General features: G+C 38.0%; 4 protein-coding genes and 1 pseudogene across 6 annotated transcripts in view; 3 read left to right on the forward strand and 2 right to left on the reverse strand.

The window, feature by feature from the left end:
• LOC112173034 (synaptotagmin-1) overlaps positions 1–15,973 on the forward strand; it is a 37,265-nt gene extending 21,292 nt beyond the window's left edge. Inside the window, exons 1-12 of one of the 3 annotated variants that reach the window (XM_024310579.2) lie at positions 9,240–9,452; positions 10,248–10,346; positions 10,459–10,509; positions 10,620–10,743; positions 11,050–11,168; positions 11,282–11,383; positions 11,803–11,877; positions 13,005–13,081; positions 13,165–13,411; positions 13,495–13,845; positions 14,594–14,725; positions 15,410–15,973. In XM_024310579.2, coding sequence (XP_024166347.1) covers positions 9,342–9,452; positions 10,248–10,346; positions 10,459–10,509; positions 10,620–10,743; positions 11,050–11,168; positions 11,282–11,383; positions 11,803–11,877; positions 13,005–13,081; positions 13,165–13,411; positions 13,495–13,845; positions 14,594–14,725; positions 15,410–15,541 — 1,620 coding nt within the window. In that variant the 5' untranslated portion in view covers positions 9,240–9,341 and the 3' untranslated portion in view covers positions 15,542–15,973. The other 2 variants (XM_024310580.2, XM_024310581.2) reach the window with 2 other exon arrangements.
• Positions 1,141–3,399, reverse strand: LOC112170726 (annotated as a pseudogene).
• Positions 5,521–6,061, reverse strand: LOC112173036 (60S ribosomal protein L12-1). The gene has a single exon (XM_024310583.2). The coding sequence runs from the start codon at positions 6,004–6,006 to the stop codon at positions 5,521–5,523; it is 486 nt and encodes a 161-aa protein (XP_024166351.1). The 5' UTR covers positions 6,007–6,061.
• Positions 15,974–16,795: 822 nt separating the features above from the next.
• LOC112173456 (L-ascorbate peroxidase 3) lies at positions 16,796–21,381 on the forward strand. Its single transcript, XM_024311088.2, has 9 exons — positions 16,796–17,038; positions 17,202–17,326; positions 17,919–17,968; positions 18,094–18,159; positions 18,260–18,308; positions 19,300–19,382; positions 19,472–19,551; positions 19,682–19,784; positions 20,930–21,381. The coding sequence occupies exons 1-9, from the start codon at positions 16,926–16,928 to the stop codon at positions 21,116–21,118; spliced, it is 858 nt and encodes a 285-aa protein (XP_024166856.1). The 5' UTR covers positions 16,796–16,925; the 3' UTR covers positions 21,119–21,381.
• Positions 21,382–23,897: 2,516 nt separating this feature from the next.
• Positions 23,898–25,262, forward strand: LOC112174186 (myb-related protein 308). The gene is made up of 2 exons (XM_024311925.2): positions 23,898–24,372; positions 24,508–25,262. The coding sequence occupies exons 1-2, from the start codon at positions 24,110–24,112 to the stop codon at positions 25,019–25,021; spliced, it is 777 nt and encodes a 258-aa protein (XP_024167693.1). The 5' UTR covers positions 23,898–24,109; the 3' UTR covers positions 25,022–25,262.
• Positions 25,263–26,367: the final 1,105 nt, after the last annotated feature.

Raw genomic sequence — 26,367 nt, forward strand, 5'->3', positions numbered from 1 at the left:
GCATGTGTGGTCCAAGGAGGGTCATTATCAATGAATACCCACAAAACCATATTATATGGAGGCCACCAGCTGTTGGTTGTTTAAAGATGAATTTTGATGGGGCATGTGATACAAAAAAATTGTATTTGTGGCTTTGGTGTAATTTTCAGAGATAATCAAGGTGTAATGAAGGGTGCTATGTCAGTCCCACAACTTGGGAACCTCCCTCCAAGGTCAATAGAAGCTCTTGCTCTTCTACATGGACTCAGATTTGCTATGCATGTGGGTTTCACAAACTTAGAAGTTGAAGGTGATGCTCTCACAGTTATTAACACGTTGGAAGATAATGAGGATGATTTGAGTTCTGAGGGACATATTATTGCAGAAGTTAAGTCTATAGTTCAGTCTTTTCATAGTTGTAGTGGGCACTTTGTGAAACGGGATGACAATAAAGTTGTCCACTGTTTAGCAAAAGAAGCCTTAAAACTTAGTCAGCCTTTCCTTTGTTTAGAGCAGGGGCCTATATGGCTCCATGAGTGTGTCAATATGGACTTTTAGTGTGAAGTCTAGTGTGGGTAACCTTCTAACTTTTCTACCATGTTGGGGAATAAGTTTATATTGATACTCCATAACTCATTGTAATCATTTCATTATTAATGAACTTCTATTCAGATAAAAAAAAAAAAAAAACTTGATGTACTCCAAATATTTGGGTTAAATGAAGGAAACAATAATGTCATGACAACAAAAATGATACGAAAAGGCATACACAATATGTACGGAACAGAAAGTTGGTCTATCTACCTAAAAAGATCAACACATGTGCTTTCCTTCCTACAACAACAAACAAACTAATGCTAATCAAAATGGCTTAAACGAAAAGATCAATTAATTGAGACTGGTTATTAGCTATTAGCTCACACATGGTCGTAGAAAGAACTAAAGAACGTGGTTCTTGTCTTGGTGTTGATTGTAACCTCTTTCTTGTTGCCAGTGGACTTTTCTTCGGCAGAGACATTAAGGATGTCGTTGGCATCGAAATTAAACAGTAATCCAACTTAGAACACGCTTGGGAGCTGGAGGATGGTCGTTTTCACCTATCAAGATATTATATGAGGTTTCTTCACTCTCATCTCCACTCTCACTCTCACCTTTATATGATCAGGAGGTTCTTGTCTTGGTGTTTATTGTAATCCCTTTCTTGTTGCCAGTGGACTTGACTTCAGCAGAGACATTGAGGATGCCGTCTGCATCAATATTAAAGCAAATATCAATCGTAGGAACACCTTTGGGAGCTGGAGGAATGTCGCAGAGCTCAAATTCACCCAGTAGGTTATTATACAAGCCTTTCTTACTCTCACCTTCAAATACCCTGATTAGTATGCTATCTTGGTTGTCAGACTTGGTAGTAAAGTACTCGGTCCTCTTGAAGGGAACTTTGGTGTTTCTTGGAATCAAAACTTCCATCTCAATACATTCGGAAAGACGATCATGATTATGATCATAATCAAGCCTACAAACACCTGTGCCAAGTGAGAAAGGTGTGACATCCGAGAGAGTGAAGTTCTTAAGCCTATTCCCATTCGGTATTCCACACCCATTTAAGACTGCATCTTGAAGCCTATTCCCATTTTGATTTCCAAACCCGTTTAAGACTGCAGCTTGAACAGCTGCTCCATATGCAATCGCCTCATCAGGATTGATGCCCTTACACAATTCCTTCCCGTTGAACGCATCCTGCAATAGCTCTTACACCTTCGGAATTCTAGAAGAGCCACCAGCAAGAACAACATCATCCACATTTCCAGCGTCGATGCAAGCATCACTCAAACACTTTTTCACAGGCTCCATACATTTTTTGAAGAAATTCATGTTCAATTGGTCAAATTTGGCTCAAGTAATAGTTGCATTGAAGTCAATACCTTGATCCAAACAGTCGATATCGATGTCAACTGAAGATGTGAATGACCGTCTCCTCTTTGCCTTCTCACATGCATTTTTCAACCTCGTAAGAGCTCTCGAGTTCCCTCTAACGTCCAAATCGTGCTTCCTCTTGAATTGCTCGGCACAATATTTCACCATTTTGTTATCAAAGTCTTCACCTCCAAGGTGGGTGTCTCCAGCGGTGGCCATCACATCAAAGACGCCATCACCTATTACCAGTAGTGATACATCTATAGTACCACCACCTAAATCAAATATCATAACAGTTCTTTTGCTCTCCCAACCGGCTTTCTTGTCGAGGCCGTAAGCAATGGCTGCAGCAGTCGGTTCATTTATAATACGAATCACATTTAGGCCAGCCATTTTAGCAGTATTTTTGGTAGCGTGACGTTGTGAGTTGTTGAAGTAAGCAGGGACAGTAATAACAGCATTTTTTACACTTGATCCAAGATAGGCTTCAGCAACTTTATGCATCTTTGATAGTACCATGGATGATATTTCTTCAGCAGAAAAGTGTTTCTCTTGGCCTTTGTCTTTCACAACAATAATGGGCTTGTCATTAGGACCTTCGATGACCTTGAATGGCCAAAGCTTCAAATCACTCTGAACACATGCATCACTAACTAAATCTTCTACCTATCAATCGCTTTGCATCTGCAAATGGCAAATTTGTGGAACAGAATCAGGCATTTATGAAGCATAAGGCCGATGTCAAAGCAATACACGCACGAGACAAACCGGCCAGTTCAATTAGCTTTGCCAAACAACAATGTTTGTCGGTTAGGAAAAAAGTTGGGATGATTTTCATACCGATCGATGTGCCAGCTTTTAACACTGAGAAAATACGAGTGCTACTTGAGGCACTTATTTCTTTTCTTTTGCAAAATTATAACTTAATGACAAGGAGAATATCCACAATGTGTCTCGAGAAGTGTTTGTGGCTTCTTTAGTATTAGCTGCAGGGCCTAAATCAATCGCCAAAAGCTTTAAATAACCTGGTTAATTCCCAGGCTTTCCAAAGTTACGAAACCACAATACAGAAGCCTAGTAATCAAGAATTTGTTGAGGAAAGAAAAAAGAGGTCGAAAAACGCAGCTGCAGGAAATAATAATACAATTTATAGAAGAAAGACCATTTAATTCTTCTCAAAAAAGAAAAAAAAGAAAGACTATTTAATTAGAATTTGATATATTTGTGGATGTGAGATGAATAAGATTGATGATCATACCAAAGACTGTATTGGTGGGGTTTTTGATGATCTGGTTAAGTGCCGCATCTCCTACCAATCGCTTAGTATCAGTGAAGGCAACATAAGATGGAGTGGTTCTGTTGCCTTGATCGTTCACTATGATTTCAACTCGATCATGCTGCCACACTGCTACGCACGAGTACGTTGTCCCCAAGTCAATCCCTATCGCACGACCCGCCATTGTTTCAAGAACTTAAAGAAGAATACATAAAACAAGATCGAAGAAAACTGGTCTCGAAGATTGATTGTCTGCTGGTTACTTGGTCAGTGTTTTATAAGGATAGGTTCATGGGTATAAACGGGTGTTACTTGCGAGAAAAGTTTTGTAACTATCTAAATGGGAAGGTTTGAAAATCTCAAAAAGGGAACTCAGATGAGACATCTTAGATTCCATGCTTATCTTTTACACCAAGAATTTAAAATCTTAGACAATGTTTGATTTGCAATGTCTTATTTTGGTAGGATTTTTGACAGGGTCCAAGCTGTTTCAACCTCTTCATGCTTTTTGTGCCTGATTTTGTTACTCCACAAATGTATTTACCTATGGTATTCATGGCAGCCTCGATCAACTTATGAGCAAACACAACCCTTCTGTTTTCAATCAGTACATGATTTCACCCTTATACCGTAGACAAACCCGAAATGTCTTTCATTTCAGGTCATTATGAGTGGCATATTTGTTGAATATACGACCTTAAAATTTTCTAACCGTATATACAACATTAATAAACGAGAGAAGGGCATTAGACATTCATAACGGTCATCATAACTCCAGGAGGCCATGTTATGTATCCAATCCGAAAAATTGTTGTCGGAAATATCTCGTCCACCTTGAGAACAAGCAAATGAGTGACTGAATGTGGAGGAGAGAAAAGGGAGACGCTTCAAAGCCAACAATCAATCAATCCACCGGTAACGAAAAACATACTCAGAATCTGAGTTGCTGTCACCCAAGTGACACTTCAAGGCATATGGAAAACAAATGGTTGAGATAAAAAATGCAACCACCTCATTCATTACACACCTACCAGAACAGATCAAGGATCAGAACTACTGAAACCAAAACAATTTGGCACATACTCCACCTACACAAAGTATATAAATACTCTCCAAAATAAAACATGTAACCACTTCAATCATTAGTACACACACTACCAGAACAGATCAAGGATTTGAACTACTGAAACCAAAACAAACATATCCTTCACCTACACAAAGTATATGAATACTCTATTCCTGAATGTACCTAAAGTACGGACATACCTCAACTAATACAGGGCAGCTTAATACAACAACCAACAAAATAAATGAAGGTACGGGGACTACTCAGCCATTTTCCTAGCAAGACTATCTATATGCTTAGTTGGTAACCCAAAGTTCGACGGTACTACTACAAAGAACTCTGCCAATATGATTCTGCAAAGGAATTGTTCAATATATTACACAGGACTCAATTCAGGATACAATTGGACCCTTCACATTAATCAATTACAAAATATTAACGTAAAAAAGCTTTGATAAAAAATTTAAACACCAAAACAAACACTTGGGACTCAACCCAGCAGTAAAGCATCAAAATTTATATGTTCTCCATCACCTCCCATGGAGTAAGACACCGACAAAGAAGAAAAAACAGGGAGCAGGAAGGACCCGTAAAACCCCAGGAGACTTGAAACATCAATATGTGGCTACGCCAATTACTAGGTCGCACAGAGAATGAATAGTGTGATTGAAGATATATTCTTCAACTTCTATAATTGCAGCATACTCGCAAATGAGATTAAATAATTTAACTGATGACCACATTTTGCAATAAACAGATGACCATTCAAAGTACGAAACAAACCTCACAATAGCACCAATCGGATCTACCAAGTCGAGGATCAACAACTGACCAAATAACAAAAAAAAAAAGCATCAACCCAACCCTCAAGCAATGAATGCCACAGTTAGCATCACGTCATGTCAACATTGGGTCATCAATAACCCTAGACTCATCGAGCAATAGCATTCAATTTGTTCTCATCAACATTTCCCCTCGGCTTCCATAATTAAGAGGCACGAGTAAAGAAACTAATCTATCCACACAGAAACTAGCCTAATTTGCAGCAAAAAATGACCACAAAGCAAGCAAACAATACACTCAATCCAACCAATCAAAAGCAAGCAGAATAAAGCACCAATTCAACTTAACCATAATGTAGAACCCAGATTATATTTATCACAGCCTGACTAGAATCATCATCCACAACTAAATTAGCAGAGTACTTAAACCAGAGTACTTACATCATCAAAATTAAATTAGCTTATTAACAGAGAAAAAAAAGACGCCGACTCAGACCTCAACCTCAGTAGACGGCGGCGGTCAGCGCCTTCTGCACATCACGAGGGTCCCTTCCGTTCACCAAGCAGCCAACGGACACGCACGTGCCGAGAACCTCCCGCACCGTGCCGTCCAGGCCTTTCGCCATGGATCTCGGCTGCAAGACGGTGGCTATCTTCTCCACATCGGCCAGGCTAATGCTGCCGCTGTGCTTGACGTTCTTGACCTTCTTGCGGTCGCGCTCGGGCTCGTTGAGGGCCTTGATGACAAGGGCGGCGGCGGAGGGAACCACCGAGATCTTGGCCTCACGGTTCTGCACGGTGACCTTGGCAGTGACACGCAGACCCTTCCATTCCTTGGCTGTCTCCTTCGCGATGTCTTCTGCGATCTTCTTTGGGGAGAGACCGAGAGGACCGATCTTGGGAGCCAGGGTACTCGCCGCGCCGACTTCGCCGCCGGTGACGCGGACGAAGACTTCAACGACCTGCGAGGGATCCAACTTTGGCGCCATTGCTGCTGGTAGAGACTGGAGAGTGGAGACTGAGCTTTAGGGTTTCGAACGAGAAGGGATTGGGAAATGGAAGATTATATATATACTAGTGTTTGGTGTCTTTTATGTCCAATTTGCCCCTTGCAATAGCCGCGTGTCTGGGGATTAGACTGTGGGTGTTTTCGTCAATGAGTGTAAGTACGATAAGGGACTAAATGATCTCTGGCAACTGGGGCATGGTGTAAGGTTAAATATGTCTTTTTCATATGCTCACTGCTATGGGTCTTGAAAAACTTGGTGAGGTTATACTTCAGTCTTATCTTCTTTTTGGGCCCAATTACTCTAACCCGGACTTTTTCTTTTTTTCTTAATTTTAATTTGTCTCAAGTGACCGGTGAAATTTTCTTCCTACCAAAAACAATAAAGAATTTACAGAATGTTGGCCAATACCAAGCGGTCCGGACACGAAAGCAATCATATATTAGTTGCAACGTAGCCGGAATGGCTTTTTGTGTTTTTTTTTTTAATTAAATGGGTTGTCAATTCATTAGATAAATAAAAAAAGGAATGCAATACACAGTAACTCACCTATAAATCTATAATGGGCATGTTGAAATCGACCTACTACCTAGAGACCTAGAGAACCTATCACCCTAAGTAAGAACGCCTTGGAGAACAGTGTGTTTAAAATAATCAAGTAACCTGACACTACTGCAGTTTAAAAAAAATCATGTCAAATTCTAACTCTGATTTATTCTTAATCCACAGGACCAGTACCCTACGCATAGAGGATTTCCCCAAGAATACCACCAGACCTTAACTTTACAGCATTAAGAGTGTGTCGTAAATAATCATATACAACGTGCGTTTAGCTTACTTACAACTTGCAAAATGCACATCATAAATTTAAAGTGTCATTTACGGCGCGGTCTTTAAGAACATGTTTCCACACGTCATGAAAACTCATTTATGGCGTGTTGTGCAAGCTGTAAATGACTTTTTTTTCTTCTTGTAATGTATTATTTTTAGTTTGATGCTCTACCCTATAACACTTATTTATCTTTCTTCTTTGCAAAAAAAAATATATATATTAATAGAGTGTGGGAAATTGGTTTTAGTTTTGGTTTGTCATTGGACTATGTACAATTGAGTCTTTAAGAGTGGTGGTGGTATTTGTGGTGATAGCTTGTATCAATCACAACAATTTGCAATTAATATATAATATTGGCCTCGACTATTTGTACTTTTCGGCATGATCCAAGCACAGGATAAATCGTTTATTGGCCCGACATGATATGGCTTGAAGCGTTATGGGCTTGGACCGTTGGTCGATTGGGCCTGTAGACAGGCTCGAGGTCAAGCCTGATAAAAAATGGATCAACTTTGGCCGACCTATACACAGCTTGAAGCCCTATTGGGCTCGATCCACCCTGTTTACCACCTCTAATTAATTATAAACGTTAATGCAATAAAAATCATTTATTTTTTGGGTTTTGCCTGTATGCCCAAAATCACCATGTATTTTGCTCAAACAAACCAACAAGTTTGTATTGTGTCCATTTACACAAATCTTAAAGGAAAAGACCTATAAGAGTATTCCTTTTTAGGGTAGTGTCAAATATATCCTATGTGGACTTTTTAGTTCAATCTTGCCATTTCTTAGAGAAACTTGTTCTTCAAACTTAGAGGAAAAAAAGACTAACCTTCAATATGCCCAAAACTTTTCACCTAACGATTACTCAAAATAGACGGAATCACTACTGCTTGTTTCTATACTAAGTGAAAAAAGACGTTTTTCTTTGAAACAGGAAATCTAAACTTCAAGGTTATACAGGATAAAGGCAGAAAACATATTAAAAACAACATAAAACAACAACATAGACTTGAAATATTGACGAAGTGGATGAGCAATCTGAAATTATTTATTTAAACATAATTACAAACTAAGAATTTAGAGCCTCATTCTCAGGTAAACAGCTAAATAGCTGTTTAGCTATCCATGAGTATAATTACAGATATTTACTTGAAATAAAAGCACACTACTCCAAACTAGGTCTTACGTACAGGAAAGAGCACACCTCTACTATGGCTTTCTTACTTCTTGAGAGAATACTCATTTGCTCAATTTTCTGATGCCTTACAAACTGACCCTAAGGCCCTTTATATAGGGAGCGGAACTCAAACTGAAATATCTCAGTAACCTAGGGTTTCTCTCCTTAGTCTAGATCTAAAATCTTGTAACTGTCTCAACTTTTCTCTTTTTTTCTGCTAATTCTTTACTAGTTCCTCTATAAATAACTAATAACTCTAGCCTTGAAACGATTGAAATTATTAATAGTGAAAATTAATTGTTTACCTTTTAATATAGATAATGATTTTCAGCTATAATTGATATCTGACCAAATAACTTCAAGATTTGGACCCACCACGCTCTGTCATAAAAATTAAAAATGCCGTTCACAATAGTAGAGTAATAGTGAAACGGTAATATTAAAAAGGATGGTAAAAGATAAAAATGGGTACTAATAGTATAATCTTTATTAATTAAGCCAATTCTGTAGAGAATGGTTAAATTTTTGAAGTACCTGTAATGCCCATAGTTTATTAATATGAAGAATAACAACATTTTCATCATGAGAGGGTGAAATTGATATTAGCCATAAAATTGAAAATAACTATCCACTATCCATTTGTTTTCTTTTTTGTTTTTCAATCTTTATCTATTTTCTTTAAACGGCCAAATGACACGCACAGAGTGTGTGTCAAGAGGCTAGTATTAAGTGACTTGGAAAGTTGGGAAGAAAAAGGAAAAACATTTGTGTGAAAAGTTAGTGGGGTGTATGGAAGTATTTGGTAGAAAAGCTAATCATCATTTATCCCTTTATTTTTCTAAGAAGTCGTCCATACGTATCTACTACGAATTTTGAAGAATATAATAGCTCGATTATACTAGGAAGATCCGGGACCCGAGCCCACACACATCTGAAGTGTCACTGGCAGGAGATTTCCAGCAGACGAAGAATATTATTATTCCACGTGGCATCTCTCCAACTACAATCCGACACGTGTCCGAGAATAAGGTCAAACCGAGCCTTTGGGGAAACCGATTTGATTCAAATCGAATACGTTACGCTTTGCCTCGTTGCGTGACTCCCCCTCAACTCCCCTAGTTCCGAAACTGCCACCACCAGGTTACCCTCCCCCAGGCGAACCCCCAGAGGACAATTAAGTCATTTTCTAATTCTGAAATTTTGAGGCAACGTAGTGGTCCGAAGGAGTTAGAAAGAAGCAAAATGGGGATTTTGTGGAGGATTTCAGAGTAAGCCAAAGTTTGTGGAGGGGAGAGAGATTCGAAAATGGGATTCTTCAGCACCATTTTTGGCCTCTTTGGATTCGGACTAGGGATTTCGATTGGTCTCGTCGCCGGCTATTTCCTTTTCATCTATGTCCAATCCTCAGATGTTGAGGTTCGCTCTCTCTTCAATCTCTCTCTTTCTTCATACACACAATGCAATCCATTCCTTTCAATTTCTAGGGTTTCATCTTTGTATTTTGATTTAACACGCCGAGGATGCTCAGTTCTATATCCACACGATGTGATTTGATTTCGCTAATTTGTTTTTGTTGTTTGATTCTGTTGGAAATTTCAACCTGTAACTGATATTGAATTATAGGTTTCATTTCGCTAATCGTCTGGAAATTATTGGATGTTAGAGTGTTTGTGTGTGTATAGATTATAGGCATGTGCTTCGGTTTTCGAGTTGTCTGTGATGCAGCATTCTTAGGCATATAGATTTTACTGTGAGCTGTACAACATGAAGTAAGCAAAGCAATGTAGGTGCTTCGAGCACGAAATTGCTGCAGTTATGATAGCTGGGAAAGAGTAAGAGACTTGGCAGAGCATGCATGCAAGGTGGTTTTACTAGGAAAGGGACACTTTGCATATAAGAGCATGTATACTTGCTCAGCCGTACTTGTGGAGAATCGTTGATTTCTGTTTATTTTGTAATCTTAGTGCACAAATCTACATGGACTGTGTCCGGAGAAACTTAGATGGTTCACGAATAGAAGTGACTTGAAATGGATTGAATAAGTTTATCAAAACTATCAGCTCACTAGGCAAACAGGTGTGTGTGTGTGTTGAATAAGTTTGACAAGAGTATATAGAGAAAAAAGACTGGCGAAAAAATTATGCAGCCTGTTTCATGTAAGCAGATGCAGTATCTGCCCTTGCTTAATGGTAATTGATTGCTGTTGTTCAGAACCCTGAAATTCAGCCGTTGGTTGAGCAAGACTCCGAAACTTTGGAGCGGATGCTTCCTGAGATACCTCTTTGGGTGAAGAATCCAGACTACGATCGCGTATGTAGTTACTCTGTTAAAAATTTCTTTGCTTTATATGTTGTGGTTTGTAACAGCATAGGTGTTTTAGTACTTATGTTCCTGCTGATAATTTTCTTGTGTCCTTGTGCAGGTTGATTGGCTAAACAAATTTCTTGAGTATATGTGGCCTTATCTTGATAAGGTGATTCAATATTTTTGGATCATTTTTAATTATTCATAGCTTATGGGTTTTTCATCTAATCTCGAATTTCTGGTTAAGCTTCATGGCTTTCTCTTTTTGTTCTTCTATAGGCGATCTGCAAAACTGCTAAAGATATTGCAAAGCCCATTATTGCCGAGGAAATACCGAAGTACAAGATTGAGTCTGTTGAATTTGAGAAGCTGACTTTAGGTTCCTTACCACCAACTTTTCAAGGTTAGCCGACCTGAGATTTCTCTTCGGAGTTTCTCTCACGACCAACTTTTTTAAGTTTTAGAACATTAGGGTATCCTTTGTTTAACTTTGAGGCTAATTTATTATCATACATCAGAGGCACCTTAGTGGTCCTTGTTTCCTCTTCAATTACTGCGTATGGTTCATTTCTTGAGATAATTTGAAAATTGATATACTAAATGTTAATGTACTTTGTAGGTCTTGTGTTGTGGTTACATATATTTATTTTTATATTGATGTACTTTCAGAACACTGCATTTATGTTTCTTTACATCTTATTATCTTTAGGTATGAAGGTTTATGTAACTGATGAGAAGGAGCTGATTATGGAACCCTCAATTAAATGGGCTGCAAATCCTAATGTCCTTCTTGCTGTTAAAGCATATGGAATGACAGCAACTGTTCAGGTCTTGCATCTTACTTTGCTAAGAAAATGCTCGAGTTAGTTAAGATGTGTGTGTGTGTGTGTGAGTCAGTGAGAGTTACTTCTATTAATATATTATCGTGTGGTTTATTTCAGGCGGTTGATGTGCAAGTTTTTGCAGCACCACGTATTACTTTGAAGCCCTTGGTTCCAAGCTTTCCTTGTTTTGCCCAAATCAATGTGTCTCTCATGGACAGGGTCTGTGTTAAAAGAGATATCTAACAATAGCATCTAACTTTAATTTGGGACTTGTTTACATGAATATATGTTAGATATGTTTTATATATTTTGTTCAAGAATCTTCATCTTTTTTATGCTACTATGATGCAAGTGCTAAATTATGTCTTGGGCAGTTGGTCATCTGGTTTGTTTTAACCTATAACTAATGGCTTTAACCATGCTATATTGTTTTATTCTAGAATCCTTTTGGAGTTCCATATCATACATGTTTTACTTTACACGTTTAAATCCATTTCAGAAGTCCAGATTATCCTGGTATTTGCAGGATTGTGTTTCATCAGGAATATTTTTTGGTAAATCTATTCAGTATGGTTTACCTGCTGGAATAGTCTGTATATATTATTACTAATTCTTTACTTTTTCCCTCTCTTTTGCAGCCTTTTGTTGACTTTGGATTAAAGCTTATAGGCGTTGATCTTATGTCAATACCTGGCCTTTACAGATTTGTCCAGGTGCTATTACTTTCTCTGGATGTCATTTGCAGAGGCGTATCCCCATTCGAAAAATACTTGTGCACTTGCTAAGCCTAGTTGGTTATAATTCATGCTAGAAACCTGATTGAGAGATCATTACTATATGGGTTATGTATCCCCATTCAAGATGAAATACTACTTCTGATCATGAGAGTATGCAAACTGTATTCTAATTTCATCTAAAATCATCCTTTACTAGCTATTATGAATATCATTTTGGGAGTTACTATGCTTTTTATTTATAGTATTTGGCATCAATGTGTCATCAACTCATTTTACCTGTTTGACCAGTATAGGGAAGTTATTTCACAATTAATTTGGTGCAATATGTATAAAGATTGAAAAATGTTTGTGTATATTTGAAATTGTAAGTACGCGCAGCATATGAATGCAGACACGTAATAGATTCATGTGCCGGATAGAATGCAATAGAGGTTAGAGTATGGATTAAAATATCAGCCATGGGAGATATACCAGGAGTCAAAAAAAAAAAATATAGGCAGATATGTCGTTTAGTGAGGAAGTATTGGAGATTTCTTCATTAAAGACAAGTTCCCCAGTAAGATACTTTGGCAATAGGGATGTATTGGCAGATCTTTCATTTTCTTGGGTCAATGGGCTTCATTCTTTGGGTCAGGGGGTTAGAGTTGAATACATTTCAAGGATAAATGCATTCTCAAGATCTATGAGCTAGCAATATTTTTCTCATTGCATCTCTCAGTCCTACTCTGGAGTAGGGTCCTTAGAACTGGCTTTCTGGTGACCAAGTTGTTGCTAGAAGTGTTAGTTTTGTATTTTCCAGGGGTTCTTAGCTATACTAATGCATATGTTATGCATATGAACCTAGTGTATAGATGGTTCAAAGCAAATGGTAAGTTGTGTTGGTTTCAACTATTATAGATCAGTGTGTAGATCGATTATGGAGAGTGTAGGGTTTGATCTTCTTATTCTTGTGACCCCTCCATTTGCCTGGGAAGTTGAATGATTTGTTCCTGTTTATTCATCACTTCATACGTGTGCTGATTTTTTGAGAAGACTTCTTCCTCTTGCTGTTATGCTTATCAGTTTGTAATATTGGTTTTGACTGCATTAGAAATCTCCTGCAGGAGCTTATCAAAGACCAGGTTGCTAACATGTATCTCTGGCCAAAAACTCTTGAAGTACCGATAATGGACCCAGCAAAGTATGTTTCGGCATTCATCTGAAATATGTGGCAAGTACTTTCTGTTGCTTCTTTTGGCTGACAAAAGTTCTTTGAATTTGCAGAGCCTTTAACAGGCCTGTAGGACTTCTCCATGTGAAGGTTCTGAGGGCAATGAAGTTAAGAAAGAAAGATCTTCTTGGTGCTTCAGACCCTTATGTAAAACTAAAGCTCACAGAGAGCAATATGCCATCAAAGAAGACCACTGTTAAGCAGAAGAACCTGAACCCTGAATGGAATGAGGAATTTAATATGGTTGTCAAAGACCCACAATCTCAGGCTTTAGAATTTTTAGTTTATGACTGGGATAAGGTATAATATTCCAGTTTATCAATCAGAAGTCATGTTTTCTGTTTTAGCTATGTATGTCTGAAGCATTTTATCCCTTCTTTTAGGTGGGAAAACATGAGAAAATGGGTATCAATGTAATACCTTTGAAAGACCTCCCCCATAATGAGCCAAAAGTTTTGACTCTGGACCTCCTTAAAACTATGGACTTAAATGATCCTCAGAATGAGAAGAACCGTGGGCAGCTTGAGTTGGAATTGACTTATAAACCCTTTAAAGAGGAGGACATGCAAAAAGGGTATGAAGAAACACAGACATTAGAGAAGGCTCCTGAAGGAACGCCACCTGGTGGAGGTTTGCTTGTTGTCATAGTTCATGAAGGTCAAGATCTTGAAGGAAAGCACCATTGTAATCCATCTGTGCGACTTATTCTCAGAGGGGAGGAAAGAAGGACCAAGGTATGAGGGTTCTCGGAACATTTGAAAATAAAAATTTACCCTATTTATTTATTTATTTATTTTTCTTTTTGAGGTATCCTGATTTTGATATACTTGCTCTTTTGTGCTCTTTTGAACTTTCAGTATTTGAACGTAGTGTAGATTTTTCTCTGCCAAGTATTATACCGTATGCCTGTGTAAAACTAGTTAATCTCTATTATACCCTATATGCCTGTGTAAATACTGTTTTTCCTGTCAAAAGATGACAAGGGATAAGAGTATCAATTCAACATGATTGTTAGATGTTCATATGTGAAAGGCTGGATTTTGGATTTTTTTTTAATAGATTTTTGTGCCTATCTTACTCACCGCCGCAGAATAGCATGTATGCATTCCTCACTTGAATATATAGGTTATACCATGTACAACTCTGTGTAAATCTTGGTAATGTATGTTATCCTTCAAAGTTACATTGATGGTGATATTTTCTGTCAGAAGATGGTAAGGGACAATGGAGTCTTTAACGAGATTATTAAATATTGAAAGAGGCTGGATTCTGGATTTTTTTTTTCTTTTCATTTTTTGTGCATGTGACACACAGACTCACAGCCAGAGAATAGGATGTATGCTTATATTTTACTTGAATGGTGAAACTGTACAAAGTTGTTCTCTAAATGGTCCATCTTGTTAATAAAAAAAATTCAGAAATTGTAAGATTCTAAGATTATCACATAATGTATGCTTATGATCTTATTTTTTGATTATGCAGCACCTAAAGAAGAGTAGAGATCCAAGATGGGAAGAAGAGTTTAAATTTGTGCTTGAAGAACCTCCCACTAACGACAAACTACATGTAGAGGTTGTCAGTACCTCATCAAAATTGGGCCTGCTGCATGGAAAGGTGAGGATCATATTTGTTTTTTACATGGTATGCAACTATATATTGCACAAAAATGAACAGTTGTAGATTCTATTGTATGTCACTGCTAGGACAAGCATGCTGCATTTTGAGTGATCTGTTAAAATATAATTTTTGGTGAACTGCATTTTACCTTATCTATATCGACTAGATATCCCTTTGTGGGATCTTCTTGAACCGTTGTTCATATTGATAATCTATGGCATAGCTTTAGAACAGAAAGCAAATCATGGTTTGTTGGCAAAGGTCCTAAGGTCAAAGTCCCCTCCCCCCAATATTCTTTGATAAAAAAAAAAAAAAACGATGCAATAACCTTGTGTTTCTACTGCCCTGATTTAGTGAACTGCATTTTACCTTATCTATATCGACTAGATATCCCTTTGTGGGATCTTCTTGAACCGTTGTTCATATTGATAATCTATGGCATAGCTTTAGAACAGAAAGCAAATCATGGTTTGTTGGCAAAGGTCCTAAGGTCAAAGTCCCCTCCCCCCAATATTCTTTGATAAAAAAATAAAAACGATGCAATAACCTTGTGTTTCTACTGCCCTGATTTAGTGTAGCATGCTGGGAATATCTCCGGTACTTGAATTCTGGATCCTACAAAATTCTTTTTTCACATTTTGTTTTGTTTATGATACATGATTGAAACCATTTTGGAATCAGGAATCTCTGGGCTATGTCCAAATCAGTCTTTCTGACGTCATTTCCAACAGACGAATTAACCAGAAGTACCATCTCATAGACTCGAAGAATGGACAGGTCCAGCTAGAGCTGCAATGGAGAACTGCTGAATGAGCCGAATGTTTTTCATTTACTTTTTTCTTTTAAGCTTGAAACAGGGTTGATACTATCACACCACATGAAATAGGATTCCTATACTATCTCCTAAGCAAATATCGGTTTGCTTCTTCTACGTGTACATGGTTGTAATAATGATGCTACTGGCAAAGTGATACTACATGGTTTGCTTTGCTCATGTATTAGCATAGATCTGGGTTGGCTGTGATCGATTACTTTAGTGAAGAAGATGCTCACACGGAAGTAATGGGAAGTAAAGTACTCGAGATGCTCACACGGAAGTAATGGGAACTATACAACATCTTTCTTTTTGTCACAATGAGATTCATATAATTGACTTTTGTGTATGTCCTTATTTTTCTGTTGTGTAATCAAGCAATAGCCATATATACTGTCTTTGGATAACACATTAGAAGAAGCTTTAGTGGACCCTCTATTTTGTAATCTCATAGAACTGTGAGACTAGATTGAGCAGATTTAGAAGCTGGTTAAAGAAAAAAAAATTGAGTTGAAGAAACTAGAGAATTTTCGTGCTTACTCGAATTATTATAACCCAAACAAAATTGTTCAGTATGTAGATTACGGATTCAAATTTCACTACGATTAGAGATGGGGGGATGAAAGTACTAATAGTGCTTTTAATGAATTATAAAAGTTCCTTTGAAGTAGTCGGTGAGTCTTGGCATGTTTGTTAGCTGATCTACCTAACACCGTGAATGTCACGATTTAAAATCTCATTAGCAACAGGGGATGATTAGGGTGAGGATTAAAAAAAAAAAAAGGATTTTAAGGTACACTTCTCTATATGCTATTCTGCTTGTACTCTTTTAGGTACCACTTAAATGGAGCCTAAGTTGCTCTTATAGGTATCGATGGAAGTTAACGCTCTAGGTATTAGTGGAAATTAACACTCTTCTATATACAAGGGGAAGTTTATGGAGCGTGGATTAAAGTTATGTGTCTGAATTTGACTCTCAAACTTGTAATTTTGTTTTTCCTTTATTTTGAAAAAGAGATTTGAACTTAAAACCTCATTCACTAGTAGATAGAAAATCTCATTAGACTAAGATTACATATGTAACAAAACTCTATTTTAATCTCCCAATTAGAATTTTAGTCTCAATTACTATTTTTCGACGTAAGCAAAGAGTTATAAAATTCAGAGATGAATTTTCTTGGGTCAGAAAATTCTAGAAATGGATGAAAAAAAATAAAGTTATCCAATGGGGCTGGTGGAGCGCGCGTGATCAAGTCTAACTACCTCACTCTTGTCTATAGCCATTTCTCTTTCATCGCTCTCGTTACTCTCACTCTCTCTCTCTCTCTCTGATCGTTTCCTCTTCACTCCGAGTCGCCGCAGTAGCCCTTCGTCCTTGCTCCGATGGCGTCGCCGGTCGTCGACAAAGATTACCTCAAAGAAATCGATAAGGCGCGCCGTGATCTCCGTGCTCTCATTTCCAGTAGAGACTGCGCTCCGATCATGCTCCGACTAGCGTACGCTCTCTCTCTCTCTCTCTCTCTCTCTCTCAATTGAATGAAGACCGTTCGGCTTGTTCTTCGTTTTCTGCGTCTTCAACGTAACTGTGTTAATACTTGCATGTGATTACTTGTACGGATTTTGTTTGAATTGTAATCGCCGTGATGTGAATGCTTGTAGGTGGCACGATGCTGGTACTTACGATGCGAAGACGAAGACCGGTGGGCCTAACGGTTCCATTAGGAATGAAGAAGAGTATACTCATGGCTCTAATAGTGGATTGAAGAAAGCTGTTGATTTTTGCGGTATGTTCATATTGTTCGTATATGAATCTTTGATTGACTTATTTTTCTTGTTAATCTTGATCTTGGTGAATTCTGTATGTGAGAAGTGAGAATTGGTTTTGTGATTGTTGTTTGCATACCTGTAATTATTTTCTTGAGGAATGTATTCTGTCTTAGCTGTGAACTGGGAGCAAAGATAGAAATGTTGTTTGATATGGAGTGGACTGTACTACCGATCTTGTTTGCAATTCGGATAGCTCAAGAACTTGTTGACAGGATATTCTCTTGGGTTTTAGATGGTTTTACTATCTTGTATATGTAACGGAGAATACTGGAGGAATTTGCTTGGTTTGGTTAGCTTTAGACCCCCATTTGTAACAAGAACCTGTACAGGGGAATGATAATAAGTTAATAACATAAGCATGTCTATATTTCAGTTGTCACAAATGTGTGTATTTGTAACAACACTGTAAAAATTTCTATGCTTCTGGCTATAATGTAAGATAGTATAATTAAAATTTACAGTAACTAATGCATTTGTTAGTCATGTCTAATTATTTCAGTACATTATTCTTTATACTTATATGGCTGGTGGTTCTCTTTCTGATGTCAGAGGAAGTGAAGTCTAAGCATCGAAGGATTACTTATGCAGACCTATACCAGGTGATTGTAGTTTTAAAAAGTGACTCTGTTTGCAAATGATAATACAAGTGTTTTCCTTAAATTTCTTAGAGGTAGCATGGATTCTTCAATGAAGCTATTAAAGGACAAAATTACTTTATTTTTAGCTTGCTGGTGTTGTTGCTGTTGAGGTCACTGGAGGCCCCACCATTGATTTTACTCCTGGCAGGAAGGTATGAACTGGTCACTTCTTTCTTATTTCAAGAAAGTAGCTAGTTTCCTCATAATTGCTTGTTAAATATTTCTATCTAAGCGTCTTGTTGTTATGCTTAGGATTCAAAAATTTCTCCCAAGGAAGGAAGACTTCCAGATGCGAAAAGAGGTCTGTTGCAATACCTTAGATATTTTTTGCAAGTTTTATACAACCTTTGCAAATATATTGGTTGTCCAGTTTGCTTTATACTAGCATCTTGAGTGGATCGTAGATTCGTGAATGTTATCCATTGAGGTTTTGGAATCTTCTAGTTAGACTAGATGAGCAGTTCATAATAACATTTCTGTAATATATTAGCATTCTGTTTGGTGTTGTTGTAGTGCAAGATGAGGAGAACAAAGAAGAGAGCATTTCAGATCTTATTTTGCCATCTCAATCATGTCAACTTAACTCATCATTTTCGTCCAATTTCTGTTCTGTATACACAGCTTGAGTTTCCATGCGATAGAAGTCTGCATTATTGCGTGATGGGATGGATTTGGTACTGAGGTCTTCTTTTATGTAGTTTAGAGGTGAAATTGTGAAATATATATATATATATATATATATATATATATATATATATGATGCACGGGGAGACTGAAGTGATGCAAGTCACTTGTCACCTGTGTGTATGTCCACAGTGCATGGTCCTACATATGGTGGTCTTTTAATGCAACTATACTGTCATTGATTTGTAGTTGTGGACAGTTTCTTTACATCGCTTAATACTAGGCGTCAAAATGCTGTTCTTGCATTACAACAACAACTCAGGCTTTCCAAATTTTTTTTTTCCTGATGTTATTTATTCCTTGTTGTCAAAACACTGTGATGTTCTTTGAGAAACTAGGAAGTAAAGCTTTTCTTCAAATACACTCTGAAATATACTTACAAGTTATAAGAATTATTTTTGAAGCACTGGGATGCATTGTGTCCTGTTAACCCATTTCATTTCTAGAAGCTCCTTGCTTCCATGTTGAACTCAATCATCCTCTCCCCACGCCTCCCCTCCAGGGCACCTTATCAAGATGCCTGTTTGTTTGTTTGCGTTGCTTGTGCAATTTCAGTTAAGAAATTTGGATGTTGAATTCTTCTTCTGTCGATTGAATTCCAATTATAGGTGCACCACATCTGAGGGACATCTTCTATCGAATGGGGTTATCGGACAAGGATATTGTTGCACTCTCTGGGGCTCATACGCTGGTAAATCTTCCTTTTGTTTCTCTTTATGGCTTTTCTTTGGTATTAGATAGATTACATGCTCATCCTGTTAATCTTTTATGGTCTTATAGGGAAGGGCACATCCAGAGAGATCTGGTTTTGATGGTCCTTGGACTCAGGAACCCCTGAAGTTTGATAACTCATACTTCGTGTAAGACTTAAACATGACAATGAAAATTTCATAATTTCATATTATTATGCATGCATGTCTGTCATGCATTTGTACTCTTTCCATTTTGGTCTGAAATTCTGAATGCATGTGTACTCATTGTTGATACCAGAGAATTGCTGAAAGGGGAATCAGAGGGATTGCTGAAACTCCCATCAGATACAGCTCTGTTAGATGATGCTGAGTTCCGTAAATATGTTGAGCTATATGCAAAGGTAATTTGAGTTTGTTTAGTTCTATTTTACTGCTTGAAAGGTTGCATAGCACAGCCCTGCTTGATTAACAGTCTTGGAACTTTTAGAACTACTTTTACTATTACATAGAAGTTGGTGCTACCTTTACCAAAGTATCAAATGTGCCTCACCGATGTTCCCTTGGCTCATAATCTGGTCAACCCTAACCTGTGAACCACTTGGAAATTGGTAGAGTTTGATTGAGCTATTTATATGAGGGCTTACTTTTTATTAACCCCTGGTAAATTGTAAACCATCCCACCAAAACAAGTTTTGGTCTGGATTAAGGCTTTTGTTCTTATGAACTAGGAATGGAGCGCACTCGAGTGTAATAGCTTTCTTTTATTGTTGCTTGTGGTCTAAGTTTTATGAAGTCCCTGCGACTTTTTTTTTTTAAATGAAAGTCCCTGTGACTTCTGCATTGACATAAACTTGATGATCCGCTACTTATTAGTGTAATCAATTTTATAATGGACTTTGCTGTGTGGTGACTGATTAATACTGGGTTAGACTGGGCTCATTGCTGTACTATGCAAATGGAAGAGCTCTTCAGGTGACTGTGCCACTTCTAATATGAGGCTAATTTGGTTAAATTTCGCACTTGCTATCACTAAGGTTATTTTGGGAACCATTTGGAGTGAATATGATTCTCCCAATCTGGTTCTCTGTTGAATGAAATGAATTATTTCAGTGAGATGCTTAGCCAGGGATGCGCATTGGTGGGTTCTAGTCCCTGCCCAAAATGGGTGATTCACTGATGGAGATGAGGATGATTGGTGACCTGTGCTGTCCAGTCTTCATACATTTTTACTTTATAAAGTATCATTGTTATTCGTTAAGTTAGGTAATGCTTTATTTGATTCTTCGTTTTAGAACTCACATCGTATAGATCAATTACTGTTCTAAATGTCCATGTTTATATGGAAAAGAAAGGAGTTCGCACATGTAAGGATGGGGTATCAAAATTCCCCATGGGACATGGATTAGGAGTGAGTTTACCTTGAAAAGGGATTCACGGCAGGGAAAGAATTTTAGGATAAGAGATGGGAAATACTGTTCTGATTGTGATATGTTTCTATTTGATATGCTTTCTCTTTTCACCTTTGCTAAAATTTGGCATCTGGCAGGATGAGGAGGCATTTTTCAGAGATTATGCTGAATCACATAAGAAACTCTCTGAGCTTGGGTTTACTACAAGTTCCTCCAAGATTATTGCAAAGGATAGCACCATAATAGCACAAGGCGCAGTTGGAGTTGCAGTTTGTGCTGCTGTCGTGATCCTGGGCTACTTATATGAAGCTCGCAAAAGAATGTAGACTTGCTTGCTGATTACTCTGGATCCCTTATGAATAAGTGACATTGAATTTTGTTTCTTTATTTTTTCTTTCACTTAGATTGAGAGAGGTCTGTACTTCATATATTTGATAACATTAAAATCCTATACCTTCAGTGCAGCTTAGCTGGTACATTTACTACTAGAAACATACAAGTGAAACTTTGAGTCATTTTGAAGTAAACAATATAGTGCACAGCTGACTTGAGTAGTTATAATCACAGAATATGACATCCTACAAAAAAAGTTGGTTATCGAATGATGAGGCGTACTGGCTTGTTCAACAGATTTGTTTCTTTCAGTATTCTTCTTCTTAGTTCTTACATCAGATTAGCACCTGCTTTGTAAACTGGTATGATCCGCCGAGGAATCTTTATTCCTGATGGAGTACTTGACCTACTTCGCTCCGGTTGTCATTCTTCTTTGTGTCATTTATGTGCTTACCTGTCTTTGGTTAAATCCCTAAAACATGGTTTGGTTGGTGATAGACTGATAGTAGATGGTTGCCATCTTGAGGAACTGGATTGAAGTCCAGCCTCCCCTAATATCGTTGGAAATTAATGAGGAGGGAAAAGCTGTTGTGTGTTGTCTATATCGAAATGGGTTCCAAACTAGGAACGTATTATTAGGAGGAACCCCAATTTTTATGAAGCTGTTTATCCACCATTTGGTGGGTCATTGAAAAATAGACCTCTGCTTTGGTACAAAGAGCCCCACATGGGAGGGGAGGGCGGCCAAAGAGGTAGGTAAAGGGTTTCACAGGACAGTCCCCCACTGTCCCACGAGTCTTGCTCAATACCTAAGCACATGCATGATCTCCACGTGTTAATGTGCTGGCTGGTCACCACAGATAGTGTGAAATTGTTCCTCGATCCAGAACCACGAGAGACCCTGATCAAGTCCCTTAACCAATTTTACCTAATTCTAATTCTGATTTGATTCTTTATTCCACGTTTGTTGTCTAATTGTGCTTCATCGTCCATGTGCTAATGTAGGAAAAACCGGTTGCGGACAGAGACCATTGTGCTGCTTAATCACCGGTGTCATCCACACAACCGAACACTGTGCTATCATTGAGTGCAATTCGTTGAGAATGGAGATTGCTGGAGAGGTTACCACTCTAGTTGCATCTTATTTCGATGAGTTACATGCTATTATCTTTTGCTTGCTTAGTTATGATTGTCTTAATTTCTCTAAGATAATTGGTCGAACACTTTATCTATTGAGTATTTTAATTAATGAATCGAAATGGAGGCACCCTCTTCGATCTGCTAGCTAGGGGTTATACATGTGGGTTTTGAGAGGAAAAGAAAGTAGTACTTTCTGCACTTTAGTTATTACTAAGTTTAACAAACTACATCTTCTTGATTATGCTTTTTTGTCTTTGTGGGATTTTTGTGTTGCTAGATTATGGACTAATGGGTTTAATGCAAGGGCTATGGATGAGGTTATGTAGGTGGGTTTTGAGAGGAAAGGAAAGCAAGTAGTTTGTGGGGAAATGAGATCAAAAATCATTAAATCATGCCAAAGGGTTCAACATCAGAGGGAAAGGGGCGGACTTTGGACAAGGGTGCCTGCCAGGATAGTTCAGAAAGGATGAAAAAAGGTAGGTGAAAGAAATACACACAATAATACAAGTGGACCTTTCTCTTACTCTCCCCCCTATGAAAACAACCTCTGCCCATGATCCTTTTAACTCCTACCTTCCACTTGAATTTCATGATGAGAGAGAGAGTGCAGTTGTGGTGTAGTGTGGTGGGTAACAAATAATATGCAAATTGAGAAGGGAGATAACAACAAAAAGTTGAATCAACACCTTCCCATTCCTAACCCTACCCCTTTTTGTTGCCTAAACTTGCACCACAAGGTTGGGGATGAAAAGGAAAAGTGGAGGGTGAACCAAAGCCCACATTCAACTACAACCACACTCATTACCTTTTCCTATACCCTTCTCCCTCCTTTTATTTTCATCATCTCTTCCAACTCTTCTAGAAGCCCTCTCTCTCTCTCTCTCATGCATTTATCAATAGAATAAAGAACCACAACTACCATCCCTGGACTTATGCACAAGAATAGCCAAACCAATTGGGACATCTCTTCCCAAAAACCCACTACCAACAAACTTATAAAAGAATTCATTGGTTTATGAATCTGCCTCACTTCAACATATGCTTGTAATTCCCACTCTACCTCCTGCAATCTACATTTACTGATCAGCTGGCTCATGATGACATTCCATTGGAAGCTCTGAAGAATTCAAAGCTAAAACCAGTTGAAAGAGTCAAAATTCAAATCAAGTCTCATGGCCAGTGTATATGGTCAATTGGTTACCTACCAACTACACCATTATTTTAATTATATTATGTTGTCTAGTGAGACAGACTCGAATTTATTTTATTCTATAGTTTTTGGACCAGCAGATCACAAAGAATTTCTAGAAAAGAAGTCTCTACGATGTTCTGAATTATTAAAATTTCCAAATTAAAAATTTATTTACAATATATTTCACACAATGAACTAATCTAACGATTCAAAATTTAAAACTCTAAAACAATTATAGAACACACCCGAAAAATCTCACCCATCTTCTCTCATATTATATGTACTTTACTTTACACCTACCTGAAGGTTACCTGTAGGGCCTCAGTTAATGTCCCTTTAACTTATTATATGTGATTGATGCCATAATATCATCAAGTGAAGAGAGGCCACCAGCCACTCCCTCTAACCTGTCTCACCAACTCGCATCTAGAAGCAATTAGGGTCCCTTCTCTCTCTCCCTCTCTTTTAGTCAAAAGCCTATAAAATCATACGCCAAGTCCTCCACAAGGGCCGACCTTTATGTTTCAGCAAATACAAATAGCAACTCCTCTACCATTTCCAGTTTCCATCACCGCTCTGCTACCAAAAAAAACAATAAAAATAAAAACCAAAGCCAACAACAACAGCTACTTCCAACTCTTGAACTTGCTTAATGGGGAGATCTCCTTGCTGTGAAAAGGCTCACACGAACAAAGGAGCTTGGACCAAAGAAGAAGATGATCGCCTCATTGCTTATATCCGAGCTCACGGCGAAGGCTGCTGGCGCTCTCTGCCTAAAGCAGCCGGCCTTCTTCGCTGCGGCAAGAGCTGTAGGCTGCGGTGGATCAACTACCTCAGACCGGACCTCAAGCGCGGAAATTTCACTGAAGAAGAAGATGAGCTCATCATCAAGCTCCATAGCCTCCTCGGGAACAAGTAAGGGCTATGGAAATTATTTACTAGTAACCTCGTCGTCCCACTATGAGAACAAAAAGACACACACTTTTTCAAGTTGTGTACAAGCTTTTGAGTTCTTAAACATTAATGGGTTTTGTTTGGATTCTGTTTCAGATGGTCTTTGATTGCTGGGAGACTACCGGGAAGAACAGACAATGAGATAAAGAACTACTGGAATACCCATATAAGAAGGAAGCTTTTGACAAGAGGTATTGACCCTGCAACTCACAGACCACTCAATGAAACACCTCAGGACTCTGCCACAACCACCACTATCTCTTTTGCTGCTTCTTCTGCTATTATTAAAGAAGAAGATCAGAAAATCAGCACCAGTATTGGGATTGTGGGCAGCAAAGACTCAAACAACCCAGTTCAAGAGAAGTGTCCAGATTTGAATCTCGAGCTTAGAATTAGTCCTCCTAGCCAGGCCAAACCAGCTGAGTCTTTGAAGAGTGGGGGAAGAGGTGTCTGCTTTTCTTGCAGTTTGGGGTTAAAGGACTCAAAGAGTTGCAGTAGCTGTGGGATTGATAATATTGGTGCCACAAGTGCTGGCACTAGTAATATTGCTTATGATTTCTTGGGATTGAAAAATGGGGTGTTGGATTACAGAAGCTTGGAGATGAAATAAGATTGATTAGTTGGAGTCATGAAATTGTAATATGTAGTTCTAAGTTGAGTGGGGGAGAAATCAGATGGAGATTGCTGATATTAATCCCTTGAGAGCTCTCTGATGTTTTCCCTCTCTTTATGTCTCTAATTTTTATTGACTATTAGAGCATATTTAGTATAATACCAGTACAGCTGATTGGGGAAATTCCTTTGAGCATTTATCTGAATGTGAATCGTCTTCTGTTTCCAAAAAAAAAAAATTATCTTCTACTTCTTTCCTCTTGAAAGGACAAATTGGGTTGTCAGGCTCACACCAAATCTTCAACTGGTGTTTTTTTTATTTTTATTTCCTTTTCTTTTGGGGACAATTTTCAAATGGTGTTTTAATGCTCTATGTTTTGGTGGTTGTTGCTACCAGCAAAGTAAATAAAGAGTTGGTAAATAATCAAGTTGAACTTGCGCTATTCAAATGTGCACCCAAATTAAGGGAAGAGAGAAGTTAATTTTGTTGTAAATGAGTTGGTTAAGTTGAGACATGCATCTTCTTCATCTCAATTTGCATGATGAGAAAAGAGAGGTTAGGTCGCCTTTTTATTTTGATTAAATAATGAAAGAGGGTGCGGAAAGGGGTTTGTTTTAGATGTAAATGTTATGCTTTTGTTAAGTTCTTTCCTGCATCAAAGAAGCTCGGAGAGAAAGAGGTATTCAAAATCTTGTGTATTATCACTATTATGCTACAACCATTGAACACAAGTACTCTTCAATCGTAGATAATTAGTTATTCAAATTCACATATATGGTTTTTTTTTTTTTTAATTTACAATGAATTTTAATAATTGAATTTTGAAATTGATTCATAGATTCTTTATTGGGGGGTTTGTCTTGTTGTTGAAGAAGGCATGGGATTTTTATTACGGAAAGGAAATGGATAAGCTCTGAGAGGAGGAGAAATAAGGAAGATAGGGAGTGGTGGGCAACCTATCATTTCTCAGTTAAAGGTCCGAAAAGAACTATTTAAAAAGCGTGAAGGAACTAACAACTGTCCGTAGTACCACTACCATCCCTCTACCAACCTCTCACCCTTTAAATTATCTCAATGGTGGCCTTGACCCAACCTACCATACCCTACTATTTATTACATTTGCAAAATGAAGACCATATCTAGATACATTTCCCGCCCTTATTTGAGTTTTCTTCTCCTTATTTGCAGGAACTCCTTCGAGTTAGAACTTTGAACCATTCGAGAGGAAATATATATTAGTCATTCATCGTGTCCTGTGGTAGCCTATAGTAACTATACGGTAACCATTCCATATAGTAAACTTAGGGGTTTTGGAATCACTTGGTAGCTCGAAAGCATAAGCA

The sequence above is a fragment of the Rosa chinensis genome, chromosome 6, assembly GCF_002994745.2.
Source record: "Rosa chinensis cultivar Old Blush chromosome 6, RchiOBHm-V2, whole genome shotgun sequence".
NCBI lineage: Eukaryota > Viridiplantae > Streptophyta > Magnoliopsida > Rosales > Rosaceae > Rosa > Rosa chinensis.